Genomic DNA, 21,729 nt, shown 5'->3' with positions numbered 1-21,729 from the left:
CAACTACAGCCTCTAACTTCTGGCAAAGTGCAATACATCTTCCTAACTTCTAAATTACATGTTAAGATATACTTGTGAGAACCAGGCTCATTACTAGAGAAAATACTGATTTAGAAATCAGTGCACTAAAATCACGCCTGGAACACCTAGAAGAAAAACGACGCAGATATAGCTGAAAAATGTAGAGAGTTGTTGGAGGTGGATTGTTGTTCTTCTTTTGAACAGATTTCGGCACCAATCACAATGTTGTGTGGGAAACACAACCCAAAATCCAACCAGCAGTTTAAAAAGGCGTATGTCCAATTGACAAAGTCTCACACCAACTGCATCATGGAATCGAACTGTAAAGCACTACTTCTATTAACTACTTATTTACCAGCTGGGAAGGATTTCTTCATATCGGGAAATGGAAGGCTCATTAAGCAAGGTTCATCTGAGGCAGCAACAGGGGCAGCAAGGACAGCAGGTGCCGTAGGTGACACTCACAATTTCCTCCTTGCTTTTAGTTTGTTTTCTTTTGGCTTTGCTGTAGTCTCATACTATTTCAACAGTATTATATGTTTCGGATTGTCGAAACATGCCTTAAAGTGCTGTATTTGAATTTTCTACAATAAAAAAAAGAAATCCATCCAAGGTCACCATGTAAATTGCCATTTGCTATTTCAACTGTCAACAATAACTGAAATCCATACACGAGCTATGTTACTTGTCTTGTAAAATGATCCAAGTGAGGATAATGTTGAAATGTGTAGGCTAACAGTATATGCTCAGTTTGAATTTGTCATTTTTGGTCAATATAATGTCAGCCTTCAGCAATATCATTACTTCATTTGACTTCAGTCACAGATGCTGACACCCTTGTTTTAATAAAGGCAGGGATCAAGCTGGATGGCCTCCTGAGTAAATGTAATGTATTATTATTTACACACAATAATTGGGATTCATGTTGATAAAAATGGGTGGGCAGGAGGGCGAGCGGGAGTGGGAGTAAGCACACTTAATGTGTCAACCCTTTAGCCCTACATGTTAGGTGTGCATCTTCACTGGTCTCACGATTCGATTACAATTATCAGGTCAACAATTCGATTCGATATCTCAATGCATCATGATGCGTCACCTCAAGGGTGGGAATTTCTAGGCACCTCATTAAGATTATGAGTAAAACTGTAAAACAAATAGGATAAAGATGTATTTTTCTCACTGTGTGATTACTTGGTACTTTCAAAGCAAAGTATCTGTAATAATGAAGTACAGATATTTAATGTTACTTGTAAATGTAGCTAACATAGCATTATTACATTATTACAGGGTTATTACTGACCTCTGCCTTTTTTTTCTGATGCTGCCGTTATTAGTCTAGAGCCAGATACAGGTTGAACTACAACTTTACAATGCTACAGCTAACCCCCTTCACTCCACCTTAATATATCTGTTCCTTTTTTTGTCATCTTGTCTAGTGTAGTTACATGTTTGTGTCTTCTAAGTTGATTATTGTAATCTTGTTTTGAGCACCATGGGCCTTGAGAAATGGCATTTTGTTCATTTGTGTACTCCGTATGTGGATGAATGACAACAAATGAACTTGAACTAGCAGCCAAAAAGCGTCCTGCTCAGCTTCCAGACCGCACTCTGAAGAGGACATGTTAGCTAGCGCTGACTGCCTTCACTTTTCCAGCAGTTGGAAAACAACAGATAGACTTTAATTAACGGACACGCTGTGACCTGCACTGTAAGTTTACTGCCAGACTGAAATGTAGCGCTCATCTCTGCTCCACTGCTGTCACCTACTGGCGTCTGCCACGTAGCTGTCCTTTGAAGAATGAGGAGAGGACGCTAGCTAAGCGGTACCATGCTGCACAGTGTGTGAGTGAAAATCATCAACGTTAGTCGTGCATTGATTCTATTGATCATGTGAAAGTTTAGTAGCAGCAGTCACTCATTCAATCAACAACTGTCTGTCTGTGTGCTGAACAGGGAGAACACGTCTCTGTCGTGTGCACACTATGGACAGTTCAGAGCTGCACCTCCGCATTTCTGAGTTCCGCCTTTTTTGTTCCGTCAACATTACGTTATCAATTAACCTCTAGATAATCGATTATTGACATTTGTGAATCGATTCATAATTGCCCAGGTCTGCATCCTGATGCATCTAAAAATCAATTATTTTCCACACCCCTACTATATGCCTTTAAGAAGTAATATTTTCCAACATTCCAACTGCATTAAAACAACATGGTATGAATGCACAGGTCAAAGATGCGCTTTTTGTAGTCCATCTTCAGAACATTGTAGTTTCACCACGGCAGGCCACAGTAACATCCGCCATCGCATAATTACATAGCCTAGATAAGTGCAGTTGAGATCTGGGAGCACCACGGTCGTCTTTCCATAATTTGTTATAAATTCTCCTTCTCATCTTTCCTTGCTGGGCTGTTAGGACTAGCTTTCCATTCTTACAAGAGCAGAAGCACAGCACAGCACAGCACACACGCACACGCACACAGGTGAGGGGTTAGCACATACTAACCAATGCGTAGCATGAAGTTGTTGAATGACTGGTAGTTGATGTTCATGAGTGTGACCTTCATTGCCAGAGCAAAGTCTGCAAGGTCTGCCAGGTGCTGCCAGCGCTCTCTGTCAGACTGCTCCTCCTTCTGTCAAACAAAAACAAAACGGCTCAAACTACACCTCAACACCACCATTATGATGACAATCAGCATTTTAGCACAACTGACATAATCATTTCTGAAGTCTAAGAAAGATCACACTGTATCCTGATGTCCACATTATTCACATGTATCATCACATTCCATTCTCATTTAAAGTCCTTCTAACAGGTTCAGAGTGAATTGTCGTGTTAGTTCAGTCAGACACACACTGAAGCTTGAAGAAGTCATGTAACCATGCTGACCTTCATACAGGCGTAGCCATTGCTGATGTCTGGGGTGACACCTGATGCTGCCATGTAGGTGCTGCCGATGGTCTTAATTTTTGTAATGCAGCGGAACTGAGGCTCATCCAGCAGCTGACATGGATACAAGCGAAAGGTTACATTTACACAGACTGAAGGACTCAAGCTCCAACCACTTCAAAAACAAGCTACTGTTCTTTTGGTTAAGAGAAAGTCCTAATGGGCAGCAGATGTTTGACAGGCAGGATAATGAATGGAATCGTAATCTTTACCACACAGACCTCGCCAGCAGTAAAGCTGGCAACATGTTAAATGCCTTTCACAACTTGTCAAATGTGGCATATGTTGGGTCCAATCACTTGCAGTGTGTCCTCAGAAACTAATGCTACTAAAACACAGAGAAGCTGAATAAGGAAAGCAGCTTACACTGTCAAAGTCTGAGATGATCTCATTGAGGAACCGTAAGCATTCAATCCCTCCATTGTTGATGCTCTCCTCTGTGTAGAAGTCAGAGAAGTTGGGGATTGAGGCAAACATGACTCCAATCTCATCGTAGGATTGGCTGTACAACTCCTGGAACAGGTCAGATTAACAGGGTGGAGAGTAAGACATCAGAAGGTTTGTGGTACAAAACCGGAATGTTGATGAAATACTCCTTGAATGTTACAAGAAATACTACAATATGGTTCAATAAAATATAACTATGAAAAGAATTCTGCAGATAAACATGCTGGCTTTCTTAATAATTCACTGGACTGACTATTTGAGCAGTACAACAGAAAAGGGTTCAAACTGACAGCAAATGAAATAGGTGAAATAACAAGGCTTTTGGAATCAGTGATCCATTTCCTTTCCACAGACAGAGTGATGTAAGGACCGACTGGGTGTCTGGATGAGAGGATCTTACCTCATCCCTTTTCTTGGAGCCAAGGAAGTGTCGAGCAACATGTTCAGGCAGCATGTTGGTCACCAGTGCTTCATTCCAGCGCCTCATCTCATACACTTTCTCCTTCTGCTCATGGACCTCAATCTTCCACAGGAACAGGGTGCGGGCGAGCTTCTCCACCTGCAGCCAGCAACAGGGGCCAATGTTATACCAGTATAGGGATCTGAAAGCAGATATGACTGAAATTGTTTTTGGTAATCAGTACACTCGCATGCCCATGTTAATGCCAAAGATTACATATACACATACACACCTGCCCCCCCTACCCGTGTCCTCCCTTTCCATGGTAAGTTCAAATCATTTATCAACATTATGAACAACCAGGAACACTAACGAACCAGCGGTACATCTTGACAACGACCCCACAGAGGTTAAATAGCTGAGTTTCCCTACCAGTCAGTCACAACTGAAGAAGTCTCTTGGATGAGGGACAAAAGTCCATTTGCTATTGATTTTAATGTACTTTTTCATAACTATGAGCTGGATGACTGAGAACCCTCACAAACTCCCAAAGAATATTATATTGCTTTTAAACAGTACTTGGAATAGTCCCGCGAGGAACTGTGACATGCATGCAATTCTCAGCAGGCATGCACAAGTCGGCGCAAGACCGGTGACTATAGACAAGACTGGACATTTCCGTTCTGGTTAGACTATGAAAATCTTTAGTAGGGGACAGCCCTATGTAGGACTACTACAGCTGAAACATCTGGAGAATTTGTTACCATGAAACGTTTGCAAAAAGTTTATTCTAAATGATAGAGATAAAGTATGAGGAGGAGATGTGTGTGCAGCGAGAATTTTAGCAGATCTGGACACAAAACAAACACAGGTGGAAATGGTTTAGCTCAGAAGGGTTTCGCAGGTCGTTTTGTGGAGCTTAAGCAACGAGTGAGGTGTTCTTCTAATTAAAATAGCACAAATATTTGTCACGTACAATGTTTTACTCTTACAGCTGCACATGTGGACCTGAGTTTAACTTTGCTATAAGCTGCATTTCTTAGAAATGCTATCTCTGTGCACAGATGAAGTGCTGTTTAGTCTAGGTTCTAAGAAAATAGTAACTAAGGCAAGAAAAACGAGAAGTGATCCAGACCGAACGTTCCAGTAGCTAAGGATTTAACACAACACACAAAGAATCACACACACCAACACTCAACTTATCTACCTAGAGACAGAGAGACAGGTTGCACTCAGCCTTCACTGACGGCATAAAGGTCAGACTCACACATAGTGAGTTATTCTTCTTAGTTTGATGCTTAATGAACCCCGGTGCATTTGTAATAAACAGAAGTTTCTGACTACAATTGTCCCAAACTACTTGAAAGCAAAATTTACCTAACACATACTACCTGTGAAAAATCTGAAAAATCACACCACACCAATCTAGTGGTTACTGGAAGTTTCCTGTAACCTTAAAAGCTTTGCCCAGAACATCACATGTACTCCTACATGAAGAAATGAGACTCTAAATCAAGTTTCCTGTAACTTTAGAAATACCACTTTTAGCATAACTCCATATCAACCCTTTCCATCTTTATTTCTGCCACAGTATAGCACTGTGCTGCTGACACCATCATTGGCAGCTGTACTGCTGTTAAAGAAAAGCAAACACAAGAGACATTAACTTACATGTCGGGAGAAATAATAGAAGCTGACCATCATAATGAAGATCATAATTGTCATTGTGAATTTGGAAGGCACCAGGTATAACCTGCGAAGAAGAACATTGACACATTGATTATTGAAATACTTGTCTGTGAATAACCCCAAACACATGATGACATGAAACTAAGATTCCAAAATACTTGCGCATGCACCTCATGTATTTGTTTCTCCAGTTAACCGTTTCCCTTTATCCACCGTTACAGAGTTTGGATGTGAAAAAGCCTCACCTGTAGTTCTGGAAGCGGTCCATGTCATAGCGGTCGAAGATGTCCCTCCAGCTGTAGATGTTAACAATGCCCGTGGCCACTGTGATGAGCAGCATCAGTGTCAGCTTGACCATGTGACTGACCTGAACCAGCATGGTGGTGGCCATCAATGCCAGCACAGCGATGTAACTGTAATATTTGGGGTTGTTCAAGCAACTGTCAGGGCCAGACCAGGAGGAGGAGGAGGAGGGAGCCATAGTGGGGCTGCCTGTGTCTGAGACTCGAGGCAGACAACTCAGCTAGACAGCGAAGAAATGTGAGTCATGAGCTCAGAATCATTATCACAATAGCACAAAATTCACTAACAGAATTAATACACATCCCCACAGTGGTTTGGCCTTTTGTAGTTGCAAGAAACAGCAGAGAGCATCTCACCATATCCATGATGTCGGCCATGGTGAGGATGAAGATGGCTGCCATAGCCCAGGTGTTACGAGCCCAGCGGGTGTGGTCGATCCAGGTGGAGAAAGACACCAGCTTCTTTGGAAAGACCTGACCCAAACACAATTAGGAATGTAAAAGCAAATTATTTCTACAAACTCTAACTGCTGCAGGTCAGTACAGCCTACTAACCATGCTTTTAGTGGCAGCCTAATTTATGTTTATGCCCAGCTTAATAATAGCAGCTATTACATCCGGGGAAGGAGCCCCCACCAGAGAGAAGCATGCCCAACATGACTGAAATCATTCTGATTAGAGATTCAAACTTAAAACTTCTTTTTATGGACGCTAAATAAAGTTATCCAATAAAATGTGCGTTTACATCCCAAAGCATTTAATCAAATATTTGTGCAGAACGGACAAATTATGTGAGGCCAGCAGGGAATACCAGTAATGGTAGACTTGAGCTTGAAATCCTCCAGAGACATTACAAGAAAAAGCTGGCATATTGCCAGCGATCAGAACAGGGCTGGGTGGACTACCAGTTAGGTAATATGGAATGTGTATTATGTTATATTAGCTTAGTCAGCTATCTGGCTAGCTATTAACTTTGTGTAGCTGACATCACCACAGCATTATATCGTCATGCATGTTTTGTTTTGCTGTCTTGTCATTCTGTGCTGTGCAGTATTTGTTGTTTGTCTGTCCATGTGAATGCAGCATACTCTCCAATAGAAAAGTTAGCCACAGATTGTTTTGCTACGGCAATGTTTATGTCCCTTCCAGAAACTTGTTCACATCACATGTCATGTTACCCAAATGTGGGGCAAATAAAAAAGGCAACAAAAAAGAAAGCACAGATTTAATCCAACTAGAAAGGAAATTATCAGATTAAGGGTTTACATGGTTATTAGGTGCTAATATTTTCATAATAAATGGATATTGAGCTTCAGCCAATATGCTGCTCTAAACTGACCCTGCATTCATATAGTTCCAGACAGGGAACATTCACGTGAAGGCCCTCCCAAGTCAGAACATCAACTAGGAAAAGCAAAAATGTCGGTACATGACTTGCCAAGTTGATGTCATATTACACAGAAAAAGGAGGACCAAAGTAATGTTGGATTGATAACATGGCACTCTTTTATTAAGTCACATATGGCATATACATTTTTTGCTGACATACTGGACAGCTATCAACGTGTTGTTTAAATGCTCTGAGCAATAAAAGACATTTTCTTTGTAGCGTCCATGCTGCTTCTACATTAAAGCTCATGAACACACCAAAGAAGAGGACCACGTGAATGCACACACGGAGTATGGTAGAGTAAGTAGCAATAAGTAGCGATAGGCCTGCATATCAAACCTCACAAAGTATATATGTCTTTTTAAACAATACCCTTCTATTAGTTAATCACAGCACAAACTGGTTTACTTTTTCTTAAAAAGCAGAGGTAAAAAAATAAATGCAACCACACATTCACTTCATTTCCTTCTTAGGTTATATTAAAGCCAAAGGAAACAGCATTATAAACGAGTCCAATTTCACATGAAAAAGTCCAGTTTGTAACGAAAACAAGAAACTCCAATCCGGGATTTCCCGGTTCTCAGTACTGTTCATTCACAAGAAGAAACAAAGCTTTAGCTCAGAAGAAAAAATAAAATAAAATAGTTATTATGGCCAAACATTATCGTCGACAAAAATTCCAAAAGTTTATCAAGAAATTTTGCAAGACACTGTAAGGACTTCTGTCCGCCTATTGAAGCTTAACGGAAGATTAGTGATGCAACAGGGCAACGACTCAAAGCACAGAAGTAAATCGACAACAAATTGGCTTCAGCAGAAGAAAATACACCTTGTGACCTCAAACCGATTGAGATGTTGTGGCATGACCTCAAGAGAGCGATTCACACTTGAAATCACGAGAATGTTGCTGAACTGAAACAGTTTTGTATAGAGGAATGCTCCAGCATTCCTCCTGACCATTGTTCAGGTTTGATCTGCAACTACAGGAAACGTCTGATTCAGGCAACCTGTGAAGCTCTGGTGAACTCCATGCCTAAGAGGGTTAAGGCAGTGCTGGAAATGGTGGCCACACAAAATATTGACACTTTGGTCCCAATTTGGACATTTTTACTTATTTTTACTTAGTTTTGTTGCCAGCGGTTTAGACATTAATGGCTGTGTGATGTGTTATTTTGAGGGAACAGCAAATTTACACTGTTATACAAGCTGTACGCTCACTACTTTACATTGTAGCAAAGTGTCATTTCTTCAGTGTTGTCACATGAAAAGATATAATCAAATATTTACAAAAATGTGAGGGGTGTACTCACTTTTGTGAGATACAGTACATATATACATACAGTAACACACTGCTCAAAAAAATTAAGGGAGCATTTCATCGTCACAGTATAACATCAAGTCAATTAAACTTCAGAGATAGGAATCCATCCAGTGAGGAAGTAGAAGCGAGTGTGAATCAATTTCACCTGCAGTGACAACAGGTGCACTGGAGAGACAACAGCAAGACAACCCCAAAAAGAGATTGGCTCTGCAGCTGGTGGCTACAGGCAGTTGCTCTCTCCTTATCCTTCATGACTGAACGTTCTCTAGTTTTGCGTTTAGCTAGTGTCCTTGTCATTACTGGTAGCATGAGGTGTTACCTGCAGCAGATTGCACAGGTTGCCCAGCTCCTCCAGGATGGCACATCCATACGTGCCGTCGCAAGACTATTTGCTGTGTCTCCCAGCACAGTCTCAAGAGCATGGAGGAGATACCAGGAGATGGGCTGTTGGAGAGCTGGACAAGGTCGTAGAAAGGCATCAACCCAGAAGCAGGACCGGTATCTGCTACTTTGTGCGAGGAGGAACCAGAGGAGCACTGCCAAATGACCTCCAGCGGGCTACCAGTGCGCATGTTTCTGACCAAACTGTCAGAAACAGACTCCATAAGAGTGGAGTCTACTGGGATGTATACTCACAGGCCAGCACCATGCAGCTCGATGTGCATTCGCCAGAGAACACCAGAATTGGCAGGACCACCACTGCCGCCCCTTTCTCTTTACAGATGAAAGCAGGTTCACACTGAGCACTTGTAACAGACGTGAAAGAGTGTGGAGACGCCGTGGAGAACGTTGTGCTGCCTGCAACATCAACCAGCATGAGCGGTTCGGCGGTGGGTCAGTGATAGTCTGGGGAGGCATATACTTGGAGGGCCACATAGACCAGACACAGATCCTGGATAACGAAGACAGTGATGCCATTGACTGGCCCTCACGTTCCCCAGACCTGAATCCAATGAGAACATCTGGGACCTTATGTATATATTATTATTATATATTTATATTACAACAATAACTTTAGTAACAGATGTAAAATAGAACAAGGGGAACATGTTGCTCTTACAAGGAGGTGGTTAGAAGTAGCACTGCTGATGCACTATCCACAACCTGGATGAGTAACTAGTATAAATTTGTGTATTTATTAGTATAATATTATCACATTAAATAAAAAGTATAATGTTTGTTTAATATTAATAGGTTAGATTTTGTTTAGATAGTCTGTCTAGAGATAGTTTATAGGGTATTTGTAACATTTCAACAGCTTATTAGTTGAGATTCAACAATTCAGTTGTTTCAGAAATAATATTAATTCCAGTTGGACAGCAGTTTCATCTCTGTGGGCTGTTTTCCTTCATTAAATGCTCTACATAGTGGTCAGTCTTTCATTTGTAAATGCTAAACTGACTTGACAGTTTGCAAGATTTTTTCATTCTTTGGCTCAATGGTTAGTGTCATTGAAGGCTGAATTCTAATAGCTAATTGTTGTACCTTTGTTTTTAGCAACTTCGAAAGTGAGAAACAGCAGTTCATTTGTATACTCTGTGTGTGGATGAATGACAAACAAACCTGAACTTAAATGATGGCTATATTCTCAGTAACCTTACACCATACCAGAGCTCTGGACATTGAGACACATAAATGAAATGCATCCATTTTTCATGTTATAAGTTACACCTATACTTTTCCTGTAGTGACATGTCAAAATGTCCACTGTGAAAAAAACTCTGTGGCTGGTAACAGTGTACAGCAAGGATGATCACATTCATACACATGTGCCTGTTAATGGACTGTTCATGGAAACTGTTCTGCTGGCTTATGACATTGTGATTCTTGATGTAATATTGATAAGTACCAAAGAGCCCTGAGCATCTGCATCTTGCAGCGGCTCTGCATTTTGTCAGTGCATGTAATTGACTGCATGGCTGTGCGCGTGTTGCTGACTGACTTGGGTGGAGTGTGCCCTGTGTCAGCAGCAGTCAATACTGGCCTGCCTGCTGGATATCAATAAATCTGAATTTCCATGATGAAGTAAAATACTGCCCATTGCCAAACAAACACACTGAAACACACGTACACCATGCACCGCTGCGCTATCCTTTATCACAATAAACTGCATGGTCATTGAATGTTAACAGCATATACACCAATTTGAAATCCAAGTATTTAACATGAGCACACCAAAGAGTTATCACTCATTTGGAGCTTCTAGTAGCAACATGAAACTGAAATTCTTTCAGTGTCTACATGTTCAAAAAAAGTCTTAAAATATCTAGATTACAGATGACGGATTTTAAACAATAGTTCAACATTTGGAGAAATATGCTTTGCTTTCTTTCTGAGAGTGAGATGAGGAGATTGATATCAATCTGGCTATAGAATGTGTTTCCGGTCTGTGAGCACAGGTTTTGGTTTGGTCTCTGTACAGGGACAATGGTATGTAACCTATGGTATGTAATCACAAACTGGCATGGGATGTGCACGGCCCAGGACCAGAGGGCTCTGCAGCGGGTGATTCAAACTGCTCAGAAGATCATTGGTACCCATCTCCCAAGCATCAGTGATATCGGTGAGGTGAGGTACCTGCAGAGCCCAAAGGATACTAAAGGACAGTACACACCCAGCCACAGCCTTTTCACCCTGCTGCCTTCTGGGAAGAGAGATAGAAGTTTCTGCTGCCGCACCACCAGACCACAGAGCAGCTTTCCCCCCCCCAAGCTATCAGACTCTAATTCATCTTCAGCACTGCTCCAGTGATAATAGTTTATTTCTGTTTACCATTTACATTGTCTGCTATGTAGCAGAAGGGAGTTACAAAACTAAATTTCACTCTATAAATTGTTATATTGTGACAATAAACCTACCTAACCTGACAAGCTCACTGTGAGGAAACTGCACACATTCACTGCACCGATTGTGAGCCAGGTGCAGAGTTCGTTAGGTAAATACCGCTACATATTAACACTGGAGTCTAATTCTAAAATAAGAATATTGTCAATGCTGTAAGTCACTGCATCTGGCTGTTGTTTATAGTTCCAGCACATAATTCCCCCTAAAACCACAACTTTTCATTTTTACATGTCTGCTTGTCTCTGATACTACATGTTATTCAGTGAGCTTTATTGGGGAAGCTGAAGCTTGAAAGATTGGCGGTTCAATCCCCGGCTCCTCCAGGCTGCATGTCAAAGTGTCCTTGGGCCAGATACTGAACCCTGAATTGCCCCTGGTGGCTGTTCCACCAGTGTGTATGAATGGTGAATGCAGATGTAGTGTAAAAGCGCTTTGAGTGGTTGCAAAGACTAGAAGGGCTATACAAATATAGAGCATTTACTCTAGTTGTGTTAGTAGATGTGCCTAGGAGTTTCTTTCTGGTAGCTCTTTATGCCAAACTCATCCTGACTTCAGCTCCATACATACTCACACAGACATGAGACTGAATACATATTTACCAAAACTCTGAGGATATTTCCTAAAAACAAAGCTTAAAGTACATTTGTGCAACTCTAGTTTAAAGAAAACAAGAGCTCAGTAACTGCCAGCAAGCTTCTAGTGTTTCTCTATTGTCATGACCTGGCTAAGAAGGCCACAACAAAAGGGATACACACCATGGTAAACATTTAACAAAATATATTTATTTAACACAAAATAAGCCAAATTGAGACTTGTTTCAAAATAAAGGTGATAAATTATTGGGTATGAACATCAGTCAGTTTCAGTCATGTTAGGGCAGGATGATGGATGCATGGAAAATTTGTGCAAGGGTGTTGTAATGTGCAAGAAAAAAATAGCTACAACTAACAGCATGTCTAGAAACCAAGGCAAAGTTGGAACCTGTGGAGGGAAACAGAGGATAGTAAGTTAGCAGGGAGGTCTGCGACCTCAGCCCAGCAGTATCGTCACTAAGAATGACAATAAGGCGTTACAAATACTCTACAGGGCAATTAGCCCAGGTGCCAAGAGTTACTGCAATCACTCTCAGCTCTTCACATGCAAGGGATAAAGACTGGCCAGGTGTCAGACCACCCCTCCCTTAAAATGGGGGCCCCAAAAGGGGAACCCAGAACCTACTACCTACAGGTTCATAACATTAATCTGGCTGACCACTAGTAAGCCAGAAAGAAAAATACACAACTCAGCTGGGGCACAAGACAGAGCATCTGCCACAACATTGTCCTTGCCTTTGACATACTTCATGTCCAAACTACACTAACAGATCCGGTTTTGCAGAAAACAACAGTGAGGAATACTTACAACTGGGAAGTTGAGGTCAAAGCCCCGACCCAAAGTTTACCCAAAGCTCATTCCAAATGAACAAGTTGGACTTCTGCTAGACATAATATACCAAAATTCCAGCAACCAAATACACACAAAACCGTTTTAATTCATCCACTGGCTTTTGTGGCCGTTGGAATGACGTATGAAAAGAGCGTTTTACTACCAGCAGTGTGTGATTGTGTCTGGACCATGGCAGCAGTGGCTGGTAGCGGATTCTCAGTGTCTATGGACGGAGTTGCATCGTGTCGTTATAGACCGCACACAGTGGTAGAATGCATGAACTCTGCATAGCTAATTGCGTTGTTGACATTTATCTGGAGGAGTTGCTGCGTCATGTTGTTGTTGTGATCAACAGTCTGACTGACTGACTGAGTGTGTGTGTATGTGCGCCGTTGTAAGGGCTAAACCAAGGTTCCCAAGCTCCACACCGTGAGTACCAGAGTTTTTTCTCTGTGAAGACCGTGGCTTATAATTCGTTCCTTTTTACGAAATGAAAACTTACTGTTGGGCCTAATTTTTTTTTGATGAACTAAACATTTACTTTGGTTTTATATTAACTTTTTCTGTGTTTCAATGAAATAATAAACTGAGTATTTTCTTTGTGTTTGACTGAACTTGAGGAAGTCTGTGAATGCACATTATCTTGAATGACATGTCTGTTTTTGATAATTTCTACTCACTGAATAACCAGGTTGTTGATGCTTCCTTTGGCTACTGATGGTTTTATTCTAAGGGTCTATGTGGACAGAGTTTGTCGTTAATATACATACAGTGGGGAGAACAAGTATTTGATACACTGCTGATTTTGCAGGTTTTCCAACTTACAAAGCATGTAGAGTTCTGTCATTTTTATGATAGGTACACTTCAACTGTGAGAGACGGAATCTAAAACAAAAATCACATTGTATGATTTTTAAATAATGAATTTGCATTTTATTGCATGACATAAGTATTTGATCACCTACCAACCAGTAAGAATTCCGGCTCTCACTTCTTTAAGAAGCCCTCCTGTTCTCCACTCATTACCTGTATTAACTGCACCTGTTTGAAGTCGTTACCTGTATAAAAGACACCTGTCCACACACTCAATCAAACAGACTCCAACCTCTCCACAATGGCCAAGACCAGAGAGCTGTGTAAGGACATCAGGGATAAAATTGTAGACCTGCACAAGGCTGGGATGGCCTACAGGACAATAGGCAAGCAGCTTGGTGAGAAGGCAACAACTGTTGGCGCAATTATTAGAAAATGGAAGAAGTTCAAGATGACGGTCAGTTTCCCTCGGTCTGGGGCTCTCACCTCGTGGGGCATCAATGATCATCAATGATCATCAGGAAGGTGAGGGATCAGCCCAGAACCACATGGCAGGACCTGGTCAATGATCTGAAGAGAGCTGGGACCACGGTCTCAAAAAAATCAGTAACACACTAGGCTGTCATGGATTAAAATCCTGTAGCGCACACAAGGTCCCCCTGCTCAAGCCAGCTCATGTCCAGGCCCGTCTGAAGTTTGCCAGTGACCATCTGGATGATCCAGAGGAGGAATGGGAGAAGGTCATGTGGTCTGATGACACAAAAATAGAGCTTTATGGTCTAAACTCCACTCGCCATGTTTGGAGGAAGAAGGATGAGTACAACCCCAAGAACACCATCCCAAGCATGAAGGTGGAAACATCATTCTTTGGGGATGCTTTTCTGCAAAGGGGACAGGGCGACTGCACCGTATTGAGGGGAGGATGGATGGGGCCATGTATTGCGAGATCTTGGCCAACAACCTCCTTCCCTCAGTAAGAGCATAGAAGATGGGTCGTGGCTGGGTCTTCCAGCATGACAACGACCCGAAACACACAGCCAGGGCAACTAAGGAGTGGCTCCGTAAGAAGCATCTCAAGGTCCTGGAGTGACCTAGACAGTCTCCGAAACCTGAAGGATCTGGAGAAGGTCTGTATGGAGGAGTGGGCCAAAATCCCTGCTGCAGTGTGTACAAACCTGGTCAAGACCTACAGGAAACGTATGATCTCTGTAACTGCAAACAAAGGTTTCTGTACCAGTTCTGCTTTTCTGATGTATCCAATATTTATATCATGCAACAAAAATAGTTGTGCGCTAAACCGTTACAAAATGACTAATCAGCAGTGCAGTGACACCACGCTCCCTGATGCACCACAAGAGTTTTACTGCACTAACCTTTAGACGAGTCCCCATTTCTTACAAGTTGGCTCCTGTTTGTAACAAAGAGGAAGCTGACGCAAACATAAGCTCAATGGTTTTATTGTATCAACTAAACATAAACTTCAAGGCAAACATGGAAATCAGTATTATCAGGAGTGTCATGAGTTTATGGTGGGTGTAAAATGTAGTGAATGCAAAAGGAAAAGCTACATAATAAGTCCGAAAATGAAAAGCTGAAGTGTCCCAGGTGTGGTGCATGGTGCAGTGGGAAACAAAAGAGAACGTGGGCAGAGTGGGCAGCCACCTTAAATACTTATAAGCCAGGCTGAAATGGTGAGCCACATCTCCTGACAACCCTGGCCTTGGCTCCGCATATAGACAGCCTGAAACACACAAACACCAAACTAGCACAACACAACACAGGCAACCCCACAGGGTTGTTACACTGTGTTTGAGCACAAGAGAACACATTCTCACAGGTAACAGAGGCCAAGTCATGTCCTGGCTCTCGAAAGGAGACAAAAGGAGCAAAATTGATACTTTGTTGATTTTGGGCTTTGACTGAACTAACACAGTTGTTGACCGTCGCTTATCTGGAGAATGGGCTGTTACCTGGTTCCAGCTGGTAGTGAAGACATGCTACTAACAATGTGACAAAACATTCAAGTGTAAAAGCAGAAAAATGTGCTGTAACTCACTCTAGGGAAGATGGCGGCCAGAGAACAGATTGTCAGGATAAGCAGCAGTACCTCGCCCACTGCAAAGGTGATGTAGTTTGCAATCAGCCTGTTCCACAACACATGAACACACAGAAAAACCTTGAAAGAAATATAAAGAACTGGTAGCAGTGAACAAGTCCAGATTCGCCTCGACTCTATAACATCGCTGTCATGAACAGCTACATGCAGATGGACCGAAACCAATATTGCAGAGCGATATTACAGTGAGTTGTGCTGTGCAAACTGAGCCAACTGTAGATTGAGATCCCAATTGGAGGATCCCTCACAGTACAGAGTAAAAGATTTGAATAGGATAATCTTTAATTCAGCTTTTTGGGTAGTTGTCTCAGCTAGAGTTTGACATAAATCAAAGATGGCCACATTGTTGATTTAAAAAGTGTGGTGAGATTAATGCTGGCTTTGTGAACTGACCAGGGGTCTATGAGTGCTTCCATCGCTGCAGTGAAGAGCAGGACCACACAGGAGCAGCAGAAGGCAGCTCCGCTCTGTTTCTCCTTCTCCACCGAGTAACGAGTCTCCAGGTCTGGATCCACAAACCTCAGGGAGAGCCTGTTTGTGTGTTTCCCCTTCAGACTGATGAGACAAGAGAACCTCAGCACTTACATCAAATGTAAAATATTGGTATTACATTACTTAAGTTGACCTGATACGGTTTTTTCCAGCAACACTAATCACATTGTTATAGTTTTGTATGGGGAAATCTACAACATCTTGTTACAAACTGAACACTGATACAACATACTTGCCCCTAACATTGTGTTTTGCATTGCACCCAACCAAGTCAAATTGGGAACAAAACTGCTACATTGATTTGCAGGGCTGGGTACGAAACTGTACGCGGTACTTTTCTGCTACAGACCAAAATGTGACCTTATCAAAAACTAGTATTGAAAATGGCACTTTTTAAACAAATTCAAGTGGCGGCTGTGGCGTGGGAGGTAGGTTTGCTCCTGTCCCAGTGTCCTTGAGCAAGACACTAGGGCAAGTGCCTTGCATATGAGTTTGTGTGTGAATGAGAGTTGAGAGCAAAGAAAAGTGCTATACAAGTTTAGTCCATTTACTATTTACAGCTAAATGTGTCCAGACAATATTTAACAGTTTATAACCTTGGCTTCTTGAAAAACATTTTTATCCCTCACAAATTTACCTGAATAAATATAATTTTAGTATTGGTACCAGAACTAAAGGTATCGTATCTACACTAGTATCGAACAATTTCCAACAAAACAAAAAATTCATTTGTGGTTCACAATGAGAGGAGGGAGCTGCTCTGTAGCCTTAGCAAATGACAAATCTCATCCAAAATATGGAATTCTTAACTTAAAGCTGGAGTGTGGGACTACATATAAATGAACATCCTTAACAAGTTCTCGCCAAACAAGTTCACACAATGCTGTTTAAGCCTATTATTGCCAGGTAAATCGGTCTGTATTCGCAGTATAGAGTATTTCAATCTTTTGCTTGTGGCGAACTAGTAGTGATGTGTTTTATGCCAACTGCCAGAGCTGTAGCAACAGTTTCTGCTCAGCATGGCAGAGCCTGCACATCATAAGTGCGTTAACAATGTTATGTAATTAGCCTCACAGTCAGAGGGGGGAGACAAAATTTGTACTGCAAGTTAAAGTAAAAAACAAAAACAGAAAGGTTGTTCAGGAAGCTACATGGTGAAGGGTTTTTATTTGGAAAAATATATAAATTATTTTGAAAATAGTCTCCTTTATTTATGATTGAGTGTACGCCACTGTGTCCTAACTAGGACAACAAGGAGAGTGAATGATCCTGGTCAGTGATTCAGTGCCAGGTCCTCCAACAACCACTCACATGGCATCAGCTAAAAATGCAAAAAGCAGCATCATTAAGGTTTTTCTTCTAGAAAGCAGTAGCGCTTTATGGTTTAAACAGTGACAGTGTTCACTTACGCTTGGACTGTCTCTCTCTCCAGCAGAGCCTCATTGAGCAGTTTGTTGAGCTCCTGTTCATTCTCCTGAGCATCAATCACCCTTTCAGCAAGGTCCCGCAGCCGCAGCCTTCTCCGAGGGTTAGGGAAAGATGGATTCACCACCTGAAGCCCCAAAGAAGGAAATATTCCATTTTCTATTTCTGAAATATACTCGATCAGTGCCAGGACAGCAATTAGGACAGCTGGTCTGTCTATCCAACATTTCAATCTACAGCAAGAAACCTCCTCTGAATATTTTTTTAAACCTTTTTTTATTTATATTTGTTTATAACTCATTTTATCAATGCATGTACTCAGTTCACCATGATGACAAACTCATTTCATAATACAACTTGAATATTGAACATTTACAAATCTATTACCAATAGTTTTAAAGGTCCTGTAGAATACTCATTTTCAGGTTCCTACTTGTATTTAGGGTTTCTACTAGAAAACTTTTACATGCTGTCCCTTTAAAGGCCCCCCACCTGAAAGTTACTTGCTTCCGATTGGCCAACTTTAGCTGCTAACTACTGCTAACAGCAGCTGCTGCTAGCTACTCAATTAGCCGTGCAGCTAGCCGTCCTAATGCTGATTCTTCCCGGACTTGAAGCTTGCTGCTCCAAGTGTGTCTTGGGGTTGAACCAAGATTTGGACTGCTAGTTCAGCAGCTACTGTTAGCAACAGCTAGGGTTAGGGACAAGTGAAGCTATCTGTCCATCAGGTAACTTAATAAATTACAGAGTTGAGGCAGAGCAGCCAGAAGGAAAACCAAAAAATATTTCCCTTTCCTTCATAACCATAAAAGCACTTTATGTGAGAAATGCTGAACAACCTCCATCTCTAGCTCTATGGAATAGCTGCTTCTCTGGAACGTGGGCTGGTTTGTGTAAATTTTGGGCGAGTAAATATTAATGATCCCAGATCTTATGTCACATCTAGTGCTTATTGGCATTCGCCTGTTTTACCAGGGTGTTTTGCATGTGTGAGATTTACATATGAAGAACAATAGTGATTGAGAGTCATGGTATGTCAGTTCAGTTAAATAAGAAAAAAAAGTAAATCCATTAAAATAATAATAATCAAATAAAGTGAAATGTAATAAAATAAGTACAAAATAAAGGCAACAATAATAGAAAAAGACAATATACTGTATGTCATCATGATAATTCTCAGTGTATATAAAATATACACCAATCAGTCATAACATCATGACCTGCTTAATATTGTGTAGGTCCCCCTTTTGCCACCTAAACAGCCCTGACCCATGTAGGCACTGACACCACTAGAACTCTTAAGGTGTGCTGTGGTATTTGGCACCAAGACCTTTGCAGCAGATCCTTTAAGTCCTGTAAATTACGAGACAGGTCCTCCATGGATCAGACTTGTTTGTCCAGCACATCCCAGAGATCCTCGATTGGATGAGATCTGGGGAATTTGGAGGCCAAGTCAACACCTTGAACTCATTGTTGTGTTTCTCAAACCATTCCTGAACCATTTGTGCTTTGTGGCAGGGCGCATTATTCTGCTGAAAGAGGCCACTGCCATCAGAATTAGATTTATTTGCCGGGTATGTGTACACATACGAAGAATTTGACTCAGGATTGTACATTGCTCACGATGTGCTTATTCATACAATAACACAATAATAAAATCAAACACAGGCTACAGTATAGAGAACACAAATATACACACTATAAACAAAAACAATATAGACAGAATGACAAATAGTGCAGTGAGCAGAGTGCAAAGGATGCAGGAGTAATTTATTATAATCCTTATTATTATTATTATTATTATTATGTACATGTCGGAGGTGGATGTGATATACAAGTCCACATACACATACATGTACACAGTGTGATGGAGCATGGAGGATGCTGGAATAAATAAGTATTATGTGCAGGTGTTATTTACTTGAGGTAGGTGGATTTGGTATACAGTGTCTACACAATATAACAATATTAAAAGTATGAACAACTCTGAAATACAGAATGGTGAATAAATAATAAGTAACCAGTAAACAGGTGGTTGATTAGAGACAGAGTTACTGGATCATTGCACAGGAATTGTTCCTGACACTGTGAGCCCGAAATCAGCTTTTCATCAGAGAGATGATTTGTGGGAAGAAACTGTTCCTGAATCTGTTGGTTTTGGCGTACATTGCTCTGTAGCGGGGCGGCACAGCTAGAAGGTCGTGGGTTCAAACCCCGGTTTCCCCGGCCTATCTGTGTGGAGTTTGCATGTTCTCCCCGTGTCTGCGTGGGTTCTCTCCGGGTGCTCCGGCTTCCTCCCACCATCCACAGACATGAACATGATTTAGGTTGATTTAATTGTCCTTAGGTGTCAGTGTGAGTGGCTGTTTGTCTATGTGGGCCCTGCGATGGACTGGCGACCCGTCCAGGGTGTACCCCGCCTTTCGCCCGATGTCAGCTGGGATTGGCTCCAGCCCCCCGTGACCCTGTACGCAGGATAAGCCCTTGACGATGAATGGATGCTCTGTAGCGCCTGGAACAGGTTGTGTCTGGGGTGAGATGGTTGTGTCCAGGGTGAGATGGATCTGCAGTGATGTTTCCTGACCCTGGAAATGTATAAGTCATGAATAGCACCAGTGATCTTTTCTGCAGTCCTGACTGTCCGCTGTATTCTGCTCCTGTCCTTTTTTGTGGCAGATCCAAACCAGACAGTGATGGACATGCAGAGGACAGACTGGATGATGGCTGTGTAGAACTGGATCATCAGCTCCTTAGGCAGATTGAGCTTCCTGAGCTAGTACATCCTCTGCTGGGCCTTTTTGATGATGGTGTCAGAGTTGGGCTCCCACTTTAGGTCCTGGGATAGTGGATCCCAGAAACCTGAAATATTCCACAGCAGACACAGGGCTGTTGAGTATGGTGATGGGGGACAGAGTGGGGGGGGCTCCTCCTGAAGTCCACGATCATCTCCACAGTTCTGAGCGTGTTAAGCTCCAGGTTGTTCTGGCCGCACCAGAGTGCTAGCTGATCAACCTCCCGTCTGTAGGCCAACTCACGGTCCTGGATGAGGCCGATGACCGTTGTGTCATCAGCGAACTTCAGAAGTTCGACAGATGGGTCGAAGAGAGAAGAGTTGGTGTTGAGAGAGAAGAGCATTGGTGAGAGCACACACGTCTAGGGGGCGCCAGTGCTAATAGGCCAGGTACTGGATGTGATGTCTATATAAATAAAATTGAATTGAATTGAATGTTCCCCAGTCTCACCTGCTGACTCCTGTCAGTCAGGAAGTTTGTGATCCACTGACAGGTGGAGGCTGGCACAGTGAGCTGGGTGAGTTTGGTGCTGAGGATGTCTGGGATGATGGTGTTGAACGCCTAGCTGAAGTCCACGAACAGGGTCCTTGCACGAGTCCCTGGAGAGTTGAGGTCCATCATCAGGGACTACCGTTTCCATGTAAGGGTGTACGTGGTCTGCAACAATGCTTAGGTAGACGGTACGTGTCAAAGTAACGCCCACATGAATGGCAGGACCCATCGTTTCCCAGCGTAACATTGGCCAAAGCATCATACTGCCTCCCCGGGCTTACATTCTTCCCATAGTGCATCCTGGTGCAATGTGTTCCCCAGGTAAACGACGCACATGTGATGTAAAAGAAAAGTGTGTGTTCTGACACTTTTCTATCACAACCAACATCAACTTTTTCAGCAATTTGACCTGCAGTAGCTCGTCTGTTGGATCGGACCACACAGGCCAGCATTCACTCACCATTTGCATTAGTGAGCCTTTCCCCTCATGACCCTGTTGCCAGTTCACCACTTTTCTTGGACTTTGGACCACTTGTGATAGGTACTGACAACTGACCATGGTAATGAGATAATCAGTATTATTCACTTCACCTGTCAGAAGAGAGAAAAATCCAGCAGAAAAACAATGCAAAACACTGCAAGCATATGATCAATACATGGACCATGCTTGAACTTTTGGTTCACATGTCGTCTTTGGTTTCTAATTACATATTCAATTCAAATGTATTTATATAGCACCAATTCAGAAGTTATCTTATTGCACTTTTCATTGAATAGGTCTAGAATAATACTGATTATCTTGTTACCATG

General features: G+C 42.0%; 1 protein-coding gene across 3 annotated transcripts in view; it reads right to left on the bottom strand.

Annotated features, from left to right (window-relative positions):
- Window positions 1–21,729, bottom strand: part of adcy3a (adenylate cyclase 3a) — a 77,035-nt gene that overhangs the window by 9,030 nt on the left and 46,276 nt on the right. For all 3 annotated transcript variants that reach the window (XM_038710307.1, XM_038710308.1, XM_038710309.1), the window contains 10 exons: window positions 17,620–17,762; window positions 16,112–16,273; window positions 15,659–15,746; window positions 6,167–6,283; window positions 5,753–6,030; window positions 5,490–5,571; window positions 3,819–3,977; window positions 3,338–3,484; window positions 2,912–3,025; window positions 2,528–2,654 (listed from right to left, as the gene is read on the bottom strand). In XM_038710307.1, coding sequence (XP_038566235.1) covers window positions 2,528–2,654; window positions 2,912–3,025; window positions 3,338–3,484; window positions 3,819–3,977; window positions 5,490–5,571; window positions 5,753–6,030; window positions 6,167–6,283; window positions 15,659–15,746; window positions 16,112–16,273; window positions 17,620–17,762 — 1,417 coding nt within the window. The remainder of the gene's footprint in view (window positions 1–2,527; window positions 2,655–2,911; window positions 3,026–3,337; window positions 3,485–3,818; window positions 3,978–5,489; window positions 5,572–5,752; window positions 6,031–6,166; window positions 6,284–15,658; window positions 15,747–16,111; window positions 16,274–17,619; window positions 17,763–21,729) is intronic.

The sequence above is a fragment of the Micropterus salmoides genome, unplaced genomic scaffold, assembly GCF_014851395.1.
Source record: "Micropterus salmoides isolate LMB-PRFRI ecotype aquatic unplaced genomic scaffold, ASM1485139v1 Ms_hic_scaffold_11, whole genome shotgun sequence".
In the NCBI taxonomy this organism is placed as follows: domain Eukaryota; kingdom Metazoa; phylum Chordata; class Actinopteri; order Centrarchiformes; family Centrarchidae; genus Micropterus; species Micropterus salmoides.
The sequence above is the reverse complement of the archived record's forward strand: the minus strand, read 5'-3'. Positions and strand labels throughout refer to the sequence as shown.